This window comes from Acinonyx jubatus, chromosome F2 (genome assembly GCF_027475565.1).
Source record: "Acinonyx jubatus isolate Ajub_Pintada_27869175 chromosome F2, VMU_Ajub_asm_v1.0, whole genome shotgun sequence".
NCBI lineage: Eukaryota > Metazoa > Chordata > Mammalia > Carnivora > Felidae > Acinonyx > Acinonyx jubatus.
This window is the reverse complement of record NC_069394.1, coordinates 10,783,833-10,795,211: the sequence shown is the minus strand read 5'-3', so window position 1 is coordinate 10,795,211 and position 11,379 is coordinate 10,783,833. Positions and strand designations below refer to the sequence as shown.

At 51.5% G+C, this 11,379-nt stretch overlaps 1 protein-coding gene and 1 long non-coding RNA gene across 4 annotated transcripts in view; one reads left to right on the top strand and one right to left on the bottom strand.

Annotated features, from left to right (window-relative positions):
• Positions 1 to 432: 432 nt before the first annotated feature.
• Positions 433 to 11,379, bottom strand: part of ADCY8 (adenylate cyclase 8) — a 221,055-nt gene continuing 210,108 nt past the window's right edge. For all 3 annotated transcript variants that reach the window (XM_027063898.2, XM_027063895.2, XM_027063896.2), the window contains 3 exons: positions 5,336 to 5,428; positions 3,745 to 3,859; positions 433 to 1,009 (listed from right to left, as the gene is read on the bottom strand). In XM_027063898.2, the coding sequence (XP_026919699.1) occupies positions 522 to 1,009; positions 3,745 to 3,859; positions 5,336 to 5,428 (696 nt within the window). In that variant the 3' untranslated portion in view covers positions 433 to 521. The remainder of the gene's footprint in view (positions 1,010 to 3,744; positions 3,860 to 5,335; positions 5,429 to 11,379) is intronic.
• Positions 589 to 11,324, top strand: LOC128312788 (uncharacterized). Its single transcript, XR_008292523.1, has 3 exons — positions 589 to 1,034; positions 4,733 to 4,903; positions 5,347 to 11,324. It is a non-coding gene; the product is annotated as an uncharacterized LOC128312788 (long non-coding RNA).

The window sequence follows — 11,379 nt, the reverse complement described above, 5'->3', positions numbered from 1 at the left end:
CGTGACAAGAGCTCGACAGGGGCGCCTGGGTGGCTCAGTCGGTTGAGCGTCCAACTTCAGCGCAGGTCATGATCATGCGGTTTGTGAGTTCAAGCCCTGCGGTGGTCTCGCTGGTGTCAGCCTGGCTGGGTAGACCCTGCTTTGGATCCTCTGTTCCCCCCTCTCTCTGCCCCTCTCCTACTTATGCTCTCTCTCTCTCCCCAATAAATAAAACATGAAAAAGTAATAAGGGCACTTGTGTCGAGTGTCTGCTTACACGTTCCTCTTTCATACTCAGTTGTGAGCCTTTCAAGGTCAAGGGAGCAGGTCTTATTTATCTGTGCTTCCCAAAGAACCTCGTGCATTCGAGATGATCGATAAATGTCTCTGATTTGAGGAGAAGCTCAAGTCCTGTCTTCAGTCTAGTGTATCCCAAGACCAATGAAACCACCCTTGTTCTAAAAAAAATTAAACCTTTTTATTAGTATATTTATTTTATATATAAAAGAAATACAAAAAAAGGAAACACAAAGAAAATGCTTTCATGGCAAATCGGACTTGTCGGCGCCCTCAGCCTGGGCCCCGGGCTCTGGCCCACTGGGTGTCAGCAAAGTCCGCCGGTTGTAGTGGCCCTTGATGATCCCTGTGTTGATGTTCTCATTGAGCAACTGCTTCTGCCTTTGCCTGTTGAGGGACTGGACAAGGCCCAGGACGACCGCGGCCAGTGAGTACTGCCCGGGCAGTCTTCTCGGGGGCAGGATGAACGGGTTGGGTTGGACTCTTCCCAGGAGAAAGTACGTTTTGATTTTCCCTTCCTGCTCACTGATGCCCTTCACGTAGATCTCCCCTCGGTAGTCGAAGGCAAAGCCCTGGTCCTTCAGGATGAGATAGGTCTCCTCGGGGACTTGGATCCTGCCGCTGACCCCTGTGCTGTCCATCCGGCTCGCCAGGTTCACAGTCTTGCCCCAAATGTCATATTGTGGCTTCTTAGCGCCGATGACCCCAGCTACCACGGAGCCGTGACTGATGCCTGCGAGCGAGCAAAGGAGCGAGAGGTAAGAGAAGAGGGACATCACCGAGGTGGCTGCACCCCTGCCTGGGACAGTGAGCAGGGAAGGTATGGTCTCTGTGGATCCCGCCTCGGCCGCTCACTGGGTGAGCGGCCTGGGTCAGTTACTTAGCCTGGGTGGACCTCACTTTTCCCACGTGCAGAGTAGAAGGAAGATGGAATGAGATAACGGGAGGAAAGCCTTGGCATGGTGCCTGACTACCAGGGACTGCTCCCGAGCAAATTAGGAGAATTTTCACCAGGACGCTGACGTAGCCCGTGGGACCGATGGAGCACTGTGCCACGGGTCAGGACGCTGGGGTCTCCTCCAGCCTCCGCTGTTGCAGTGCTCTGAGAGCCTGGGTAGACCTTTGCCTTCTCTGTTTTAGTCCAGGGCCTGAGCGTCATTCCCTTGGTCCATGGCACAAGCCTCCCAACGGGCCTCCCTGCCTCCTCCCTTGTCCTCCAGCAGACCAGCCCCCACGCCTCCCACCACAGCAAGAGGGCTGGTGCGCATCTGGCCAAGTTCCAACCGCTTCAACACCTGCCCCGGCCCCTTTTGCCTGTAGGATGAAGCCCAGGCCCCTTGGGATCACAGCCAAGGGCTCCTCGAACCTGGCTCGTCCTGCTTTGTCCGCCTCCTTCACCGCCACCCTCTCCTTCACCTTTGTGTCCGCACTGACCCGCTAGAATCCCCCCTCACCTGCCGGCCGTCGCCCACCTCTGTGCCTTTGTCCCTGCCTTTCTTTCTGCTTGGACTATCATTTCTGCCCAACCCCCACATCTTATTTGGCAAATGCCTTTTAAGACATCTTCGACGCCTCCTCCTTTACGAGACGTAGACTTCTCTGCCAGGAATAATAGCATTTCACCAAACATGTTGGAGAGCACGTAGGTCTCCTTCTATTGGACTTTGAATTTCTCGTGTATTCTACTAAATTGACTAGACACCTGCTAGGTACCAGCACTGTTCCAGGCACCGGGGCAATGGGTGGGAAAGAAAAGAGACGAGAGCCCCAACCCTCATGGGGCTTACCTTCACCTGGAGAGAAGGAAATATGAAAACAAGTAATACAATATCAATGAATAATAGAGGCTAGAACGAAAACCCGGTCAGGTTAAAGGAAGAGAGAGGTGGGAGGGGGCATTTTGGAGGAAGGTGGCTAGGGAAGGGCCTTTCTGAGCAGCCATCTGAAGAATGTGGTGGGACAAGCCATGCAGATGTCTGGGTTAGATCATTCTAGGCGGAGGGAAGTACAACCCCTCCCCCCCCATACAAAATAAACAGAAATCAGAGAAGCAGACCCTACAGAATGTGTGGGCATCACAGTGATGGGGCTCCCTCCACGCCTTGCGGAGCCCCTCACAGGCATCACCTCGTCTGATCCCTCGTTACTGCTAAGAGGCAGGCAGGGGTGGGGGTAATAACATCACGCCCAGCTTGTACACGAGGAAACTGACCTTCAGAGGGTTGGAATGACGGGCCCAACTTCACAGAGGTGGCCACAGCTGACCCCAGACCTCTGTTTAGAGGTGCCCCGTGAAATGGGGAAAATAATCTTCTAACCTCTGATCTATGCCAGCACTGTGAGATTTCACACCAAGGGTCGGCCCTGAGCCCAGCGACATCTCCCGCCTTTGTTCAGGGTTAAAGTTCTGGTTTTTAGTCCTGGTTCCGTTGTGTGGTCAAAGGATTTCAGCAAGGACACGTAGGGTCAGTGGAAGATGTGGGAACAAGCCTTGAACATCCCATCCATAGACCAAAAACATAAAATAGAGCTTTTATATATGAACAAAGATCTGACAAGTCAGATACTGGTATTTCTTGACTGTTTTTTTCTTGAAAGCTGGTGAGGGACAGCCAAGTTAAGTAAAACGGCATGAAGGCCGGAGGAGATGTAAAATACGAAGACTGTGGCAAAGGCCATCTTAGGCTGCAGCCCGGCAGCCAGACGTCCCTGGTCTGTCTGGAAGTCCTGGGGCTGCCTCCAGGGTGTCCGCTTGGCTGTGTGATCGGCAGCTATCACCCCCCTTCTCTGGGCCTGAGTTTACGGCTTTCAGACCATGCTGTAGGGGGGCCTTCATGCCAAAGAAGTTGGCGAGTTATACAAAGTATAAAGGGTCACTATTCACCTGGCTGTGGTTTCTGTTGCATTGCTGTGCTGCACGAGGGGGTCTCTGAGCGCAAGGAAGGGTGAGCGGTGTGGCCAAGTGAGGAGCTAGGAGCCTCTCTGCCGTCCCTGCACACCACAGTATCTGACATCTTTGGGAGTGCAATCCTGCTTTTGCTTTAAGGCATGTCCAGAAGGACTGGAGACCAACACACTGACCAAGGACATGGGACAGAGTGAATGAGCGATGACTCAGCTCCCTCCCTCAGCAGGGTGTTGTGCGGGTGGGGCACTGCACAAGTGAGCTGGAGGAAAGGTGGCTATGGTGTAGGGCCTGCTGTGTACGTCTGCACCCAGGCCAGCAGGCTTCCCTGGCTTCCAGCACCCAGAGCAAGAGGAAGCCTAGACAGGCCTGAGCTGACGCTGTCCCCGTCCCTGTCCTTGGCGAGGTCACACTAAGCCTGCTGCGTGTTGTAGGAGAAAGCTCCCCAAGGCCCAGGGTGCCCAGGGCATGGGGCAGGGAGTGGGGGAGGGGTCTGATGGAGCCAGGCCAGGGAGGGAGGCGGGGGCGGGAGGGAGGGGACCACACCTCCAGCTGCTACTCACCAATCCGGAGTTCGAAATTGTTGAAGGAATGTTTGTTGATCTCCTGTATGCTTTCGGTCAGGGCGAGGGAGAAGTCGGCCAGAGCACACAGATGTCCCCACTTGTCTTCACATTGCTGGAGCACAAGTGAGAGGAGAACTCACTCACTGTGGTGAACGTGGACCTTTCTGCAGCAGAGGGGAGCCCCGCGCTACGTCCTAACCCACCTGCGCATCCCTGGGATGAAGACGGCCAGGTGTGGGAGCCCCCGAACACCCCCATCGGCAGTGTCCCCGAACACAGGATGGCAGGAGATTTGCTTAACTCAGTGTAATGTGTGCGGCTTATCAGATTCTTTTCCCCACGTCGACACTTGTGTATTCAGGCGGCCACACTATGAATTCCTGACTGTGCTCACTGGTGCGCGTGTGCGTGTGTTTATGTTTGCATGTGTCGTGTTTCCATCTAGGAAACGTGTACTTCCTTTCAAGTACTCACACTGTCTGTTCAAGGGATGTTTCACATTTGCTTCGACATTTGGTCACGGACCTTGAGGGGAGTGCGGAGTAAGCCTCTGTGCCTCTCTGAACCTCCGTCTCCTCACCTATAAGATGGGGATCAGCATCCTTGCCCCGCCTACCTCCCTACCTCCTGGGGATTGAATGAGATTGTGCATGCGAAAGAACTTGGTACCCCTCCAGACCAGAGGTTGGCAAGTAGTTTCGGTAATGGATTAGAGAGCGAACATTTTGGGCCTCCTCAGGGCTACTCAGAATTGCCATTTTAGCTTGAAAGGAGCCGAAGAGAAAATATATGTAGTGTGTGTGTGTGTGTGTGTGTGTGTGTGTGTGGTTGTGTTCCAATAAAATTGTATTTACAGAAACAGATGATGGGTCAGGTTTGGCAGGCAGGATGTACTTTGTAGACCCCTGCTCTCAAGTGCCATGCACAGGTAACCGATTACTAGCATGGTTTTCTTCCCAGATAGTTACTCTTGGAATGTTTCTAGGTGTTTAGTTGGAAAGTCAACAAAGGAAGGATGAGAAGAAGGGATGAGGATTCCTTCTTCCCAGGAACTTAGACTCATATGCACGTAGCATTTATTGAGCACCTACTGGGTGTATTGAGCACCTACTGGGTGTAGAGAGCGTAATGCTGTTGCGTCCACTAACGCTGCAAGGTAAGTGCTAGTGTTCTCACTTAACGCTGGTGCCCGACACGGGGCCCTCAAAAGAACAGAAGCTATTATCGTTCTTACGTCCTACTTACACAAGTAAGAACAAGAAAACAGGCTGGTATTGGGATTTGGTGACACTCACAATTAAATCATAATCAGGGTATTTCTCGGCCAGGGTATTTTGTCCATCAAGTCAACAATGACGTTCAGCATGGAGCCTAGAGGTTTCTGGGTCGTAGAGGCATCATTGCATCCAGTAGACCCTCATTCCCTCGGGAGCAAATGCACGTCACATGACTAGAATATCCAGTTCATCAGATTTCCTCCCTACCGGTCCCCAGGCAGCCTGGTGACGATGGCCTCTCTGTCTTCAGTGACCCGACAAGAGTGTGGCCCCTGCCATATGGTGCAGCTGAATGCAAGGTGTTCCTTTACCTGTTTTTCAGGTGACAGGCCCGACACGGCCATGTAGGTGCTGCCGATGGTCTTAATCTTTTCAATGTCCTGAAACCGGTCTTCGCCTAGCAGCTGAAATAGATCCAAGCAACCACGTTAGCTCTGGAGTTTATTCTTCCAGAAGACAGGGGCTTCCTGAAACACGCTCCCGGCTCACACAAAGGACGACCTCTGCCTGGTTTAGCAGCCTTGAGGACGCTACCTTTCTCCCTGTGGATCATGCATTTGGGCAATCAACATGTTTACTGAGCACCCGGCAGGTGGCAGGTGCCGGGATGGGTGTGACCAGACACCCTTTAAGGAGTAGCTCGGTTTCGATGAATCTTTGAAAATGAACGCTTACTTTATTACTTCAAAGAAGAAATCCCAACTGTTCCCCAGAGCATCAACAAATTTTGGCTACACCTTCCACATGGATTTGGAGTCTTAACTCTTGTCTGTCAGCATCCTGGCCTGAGCCACTGTTGGCTTCCACCCGGTGGTTGTATCAGAATAATGTACCTGCTTGCTCTCTGCCTCACCCCCCCTCACCCCCAGCATGGCAGCCAGAGTGATCCCATTCAAGGGGAAGTCAGATCATGTCCCCACTCTGTGCAAAACCTTCCTGTGGCTTCCCATTCCACTGCCTGCAGAAGATGTCCAGGTCTTAATTCTTGGAACCCAGAGTATCTTACCTTCCAGAGCAGAAAGGACTTTGCAGATGTGATGAAGTTAACGATCCTGAGGTGGGGAGATTCCCTAGACTAGCTGGGTGCGCTCCAAGTAATCGCAAACGTCCTCATAAGTGAAAGGAGGAGGCGGGAAAGTTGGAGAAGGCAATGTGATATCAGGCAGGGGCGGAAGTCACAGCAGGGTGACCACGGGCTCTAAAGACGGGGGAAGGAGCCACCAGCCAAGAAATGCAGGTGGCCTTTAGTAGCCAGAATGAAACAGAGTTTCCCCTACAGCCTCCAGAAGGAACACAGCCGTGCTGACACTTTGATTTAACCCTGTGACATCCATTTTGGGCTTCTGACCTCCAAACTGTAACATCGTAAGTTTCTGTTGTCTTGAGTCACTAAATTTGTGGTGGTTTGTTACAGCAGCAGAAGTAAACTAATACAGGAAGTATCCACTGAGCTTCTGCAACGTCTCATGAATAGGACAGGAGGTCCCAGCCATCCGAGGGCTGACAGCCCAGGCAGGGTGTGTGTGTGTGACATGTTAAATAAACCATCACACAAAACGTGCCCTGCCTCAATTCCAGTAAAGTACATGATGGAAACATACAGGATGCAGGAACAAGGAGAGAGGAGCATTTTGATGAAATCTGGAGGGGCTGGGAAGGCTCCCCTGAGCAAGTGACTTCTAGCTTCACTTCTAAAGAGTGAGGAAGGGTGTTTTAGTGGTGGGTGCATGGGTTTGGGTGCCGGGAGGCTGGGGGGCGCGGAAAGGGTTGAGAGGGGCGTCCGGACAGAGGGGACGGCACGAAAGAGGCCTGGAGGTTGGGGAAGATGCGTGGTAGGTTCAAGGAAGTCAGGAGAGGGCTGTGGTTATTTTTCCCATCTTAGAGAAAGTCTTCCGGGACACCACATTTCTTTCCACCTGTCTCCTTCCTTTTGCTGTAAAAATTTGCAGAGTTCTCTCTACTCACTGCCTCCAACTTCTTCCCCATCATTTTCTAAATCCCCCAGAACCACCTTGACACTGACATTGCTCTTGTCCAGGCCTCCGACAACCCCTCCCATTGTCTGGCCTCACTTGGCCCACTGTCTGGATCTTACCCGGTTGATTGCCACACCTCTCCCACGTGGTTTCTGCCCACTCATGGCTTTACTTCCACTCCACTGGCAACTCCTCAGCGTCCTTTGCTAGTCCCTTCTTATCTTCCTTATCTCACAGTGTTGGGGGCCCCGGGGCTCAGGCCTCAGACTTCTTCTTTTTTTCTGTCATCATGGTTCATGGGGTTTCAACACAATCTCTCTGCCCAAGATTCCTAAATGCATGTGTCCTTCCTTGACCATCAGACTCTTCTGCACAAAACTGCTGTGACATCCCCATTACAGTCCTCAAAGGCATCGCCAACCTGCCATTCCCAAAGCTACACCCTTGGTCCTCTCTACCCACCTGCCACCTTGATTAATGGCATCTCCACTGTTTAGTTGTTCTGGGTAAAAACATCATAACCCACATCTGATCTTCCAGAAAATCCTTAGCCCCATCTTCAAAGCTATCCAGATTCTGTGTCTCACTCCCTCCGCAGAAAAGGTAGGTTCAAAACTCAAACCTTCTTGGCTCCCAGGGCTAAGTTCTAGCCTCCTCTTCCTCCACGTGGGTGGGTATCTAAATGTAACTTCTGGTTTTCCAACTCTCTGTCTCCCTTAAAGACTGTGATGTCCTTCGGGGCTCATGCTGTGCTGGGGCTGGGCAGACAGGTGGGCCAGACCAAGAAGAGAAGATGGGTTTTCCATATGCATCTTGCTACAGGCATCCTGTCAAAATGATTCTGGAGCTAAGAAAACGTGAAAAATTCCAGCTGGAGAGAAATTCTTCAGAGAAACAAGGGAAACACGGGCAGGTGCTTTTGAGATTTGCTTTGGGGTGTGTGTGTGTGTGTGTGTGTGCGTGCGTGTGTGTGTGTTTGTGTTGCCTGATTCACAGCTGAGGCAGCCTTTGTTTGTTATTTTTGTTTCTTGAGCCATTGAGTGAAGCCCCTCTTCTGCCCTGGCTGAGATCGCACAAACCGCGTCCAGGGAAGGCTGAGTGTCCTCAGCCTGGGATCACGTCTGACACTTGCCCTCAGACACTACACTGAGGTTTGGTCTCAGCATCCCTTCGGCCGTTAAAGTGTTAGTTCGGGATCTAAGACATGTCTTTGGTGGCCCACCTCTGTCCTTCTGCCTCCGTACAGCTGCATTTCCCCAGCTTTCTGCGGGGAGGGGGGACTCTTCCTCTCTGCGCTTGGAAGTACCTGGCCAAGGGCCAATTTCAGGCCCAGGCAATGCTGCGTCCTCTCAGAAGTGGATCAGAAGGCAGCAAGCGGCTTCATTATTTTCATTTAGTGTCCACACAGCTAATCGATCCACCATAGAGCTAAAAGCGTCTGGGGGCATAACGCGGTTCCTAATCAGCCCCTTTATTAATTCACTAGTCCGCACAGAGTGCTGAAACGTGGGAGCGCCCTTCAGCTTTCGAGGAAGCAGGGGCCCTGGGGTGAGGAGTCTTGAACCCAGTCTTGGCGCATGTGCTCCCTGCGGTGTTCTGCTTTCCTCGAGCCCCGAGGGAATTTTGCAGGCTCTCAGGTTCCCGTGGTGGTCTTATCAGCCGGAGCAGCATTGTTACTAAAGGCAGCACCAGGGCATCTGGCTGGAGCTTCGCCAGGGCAGAATGCAGAGGGTCTCTTCTGACACAGAAGGCACGTGCGGGTGGCCCGAGGGGTTGGCAAGCCAGAGAACGTTCCTGCTGACCACATGCTCTTCCCTCTTCCTCCTCCTCTTGCCGTCTCTTCTTTCCGTTTCTCCTTCTCTGCTCTGCTCTCCTATCTCCTCTCACCTCCCTGCCAGCTCCTCCTCCCTCTCCTCCTCCTCCTGCTCTAAAGCCCAGCTCCTGGACCAATCCCGCCCCCACCCCCCTTCTCCTAGCCTCCCCAACCTCCCTCTGCAAAAACACGCCACTACCACTAGGGGCGCTGTCTGTTTTTCCTAAGACTCCTGGGGTCTACAAACTGGGGCACTGAGATGCAAATTTAGTTGAAATTTACGCATTACAGTTGAAAAACTTGCTTGTGAGCACTTTGGAGGGATGGAGGGTGCTACAGCGTTTAAAATAAAACAAAGCCTGATGGCTCAACCTTCGGTCAGATTATTTTTAATACAGCTATTTTAACTTCTTTTTTTTAATTTGAAGATATGTTTTGGATTGCCCTAGTTTCTTTTCACCTTGCTATTTGTCTGCTGATTTTTGTCCCCCATTAATTAATTAATTGATTGGTTGATCCCATTAGCAAATACTTAGTAAGCGTCTGTTACGAACATCTCTTATGTTCTACGCACAGCACCAGCCCCTGAGGACTTAACAGGACACATAAGAATATAATTCCTATCTTTATGAGCTTATGGCCTGTCAAAAAGAGCTGGAATAAAGATACTGTTACCATGGAATCACCCTCTACTCTCCACAATGCCAGGCCCTCTGAATGAGTACACTTACTTCCCATGTAAAGGTGACTCAATCATCTTGTCCCTCCCTAGACTGGGAAGCCATGCAAAGCAAAAAGGGACCGTGTCTTATTTATCTTGATCCCCATTCCCATCCCTAGGACAACCAAAATGGCCCTTGTTGCCTTTTTGGCTGCAAAACTGGAACCATGAGAGGCCAGTTAATGGTTAAAAACCCAAACAGTATGGCGGACCTGGGTGGAAATGTTGGCTGGGCCAATTGGTGGTGGCAAAGCCTGGGCTCTCTTGCTGTCTCTCAGCCTCGGTTTTGCTTATTTGTGAAACGAAGGCTAGTAATTCTCCCCCTGTGGGTTTTGTTGAGGCGTAAGTAACTGAGTGTTATGTCTTGAGCTTGTTTTGCATTTGTGGCAACACGTGGTAAACATTTATATTAATAAGATGGGTCTCTGCCCCCAAACTAAGTGGCTGGTGGGGGAGGCAGATTTGCACACTGAAGGGTTTCAGGCTCTCTGAGGGCAGGTTCCAGAGTATACATTTTTCATCGAAAAAAGAGCAACGACATTTAGCTGGGTAGAAGGGGGATGAGAAGAGGCGTCACAAGTGGAGATGATGTCTGAATTGACTGTCCAGGGAGTGTTACATGTTCTGCTGCCCGTGGAGTTGAGGGAGAGAGGACAGGGTATAGTGACGATGGCATAACTTCTGGGCACAAAGGGCAGTGTGTGAACAGCCAGGTGGGTGTAAGCGCTTGTAAGTAGCTGGATGGTGCTTGGGTGGGGGTGGGGGGCAGGTGGCACGCAGTGGGAGGTAAAGCTGGACAGAGTACAGGACCAGCGAGTTCAAAGCAAGTGCAGAGCCTCAGGTGACCTTATGAGGCGCTGGAAAAGGGGGGGCACTGATGGGCTTCAGGTTTCAAAGGGATGTGAAAAGATAGTCTTGCTTTTGGTGATTGCTGAGGTGAGATACAGGAGGGGGCAAGTAAGATGTCCCCTGTCATCCAGGGGACAAGTAAGATGGTGGAAAGCAAGGATAGGGCAGCAATGGTAGTGAGGAAGGGGCAGACCAAAGAGCCATCAAAAAGGAACCCACGGGGCTCAGTAGCTAAACGGAACGTGGGGGTGGAGCGAGAGGGTGATGATGTCACAATGGGTAACGTCACCAATGCTCCCGGTGCCCCACCCATGTCATTCTCAAGAACGCCATGAAGTCTGGCTGCTGATAATGCACTGCTGTGCCCTTTTTTGGATTTCCACGGGCATCAGGCCAGCAGGCTAGACTTCAGCTGAACCCACATCTTTGCAAGGTCTCTTCCTCAGCATTTTCTCAATGAATCACTTCCCTTCTCAGGCCTGGGCAGACAGATGGACAACGGTGCCCCACTTCAAGCTAGAAGATGGCAGGCGTGGGGGGAGGGGGTGGGGAAGGATCATTCCTGCCAAGCCTATTAATGTAAATTTAGTACAGCAAGAGTATCTCCTCCCATGTGATGTGTTCTTCAGACTCATGGAGCCTAAAAGAACAAAGTACTATCTGGATTATGCGTACGCTTATGTTTAGGTCTTGGACAACATGCTAACTGATGGTTTTATCTCTGGCACTTTGAGCAGATGGAGAAATGTCCCCATCACTGCCCAGTCTCTGTGACGCCAGTGCCTGAGTAACAGCGGCCTCCAAGTCCTGGTTTTGCCATGTGATGGTTGTTTGACATTGAGTTGGATTACCTAGCCTCACTGAGGCTTATGCTCTCGATCCCCCGGATGGAGAAACCCTGGTGTTTATCTCTTGTGAAAATTAAATTAGATAATACGTGTTTGTGTCTACACTACAGCCTGGAGTCCTGTAAGTGCAAACAATGGCTATTGCTAC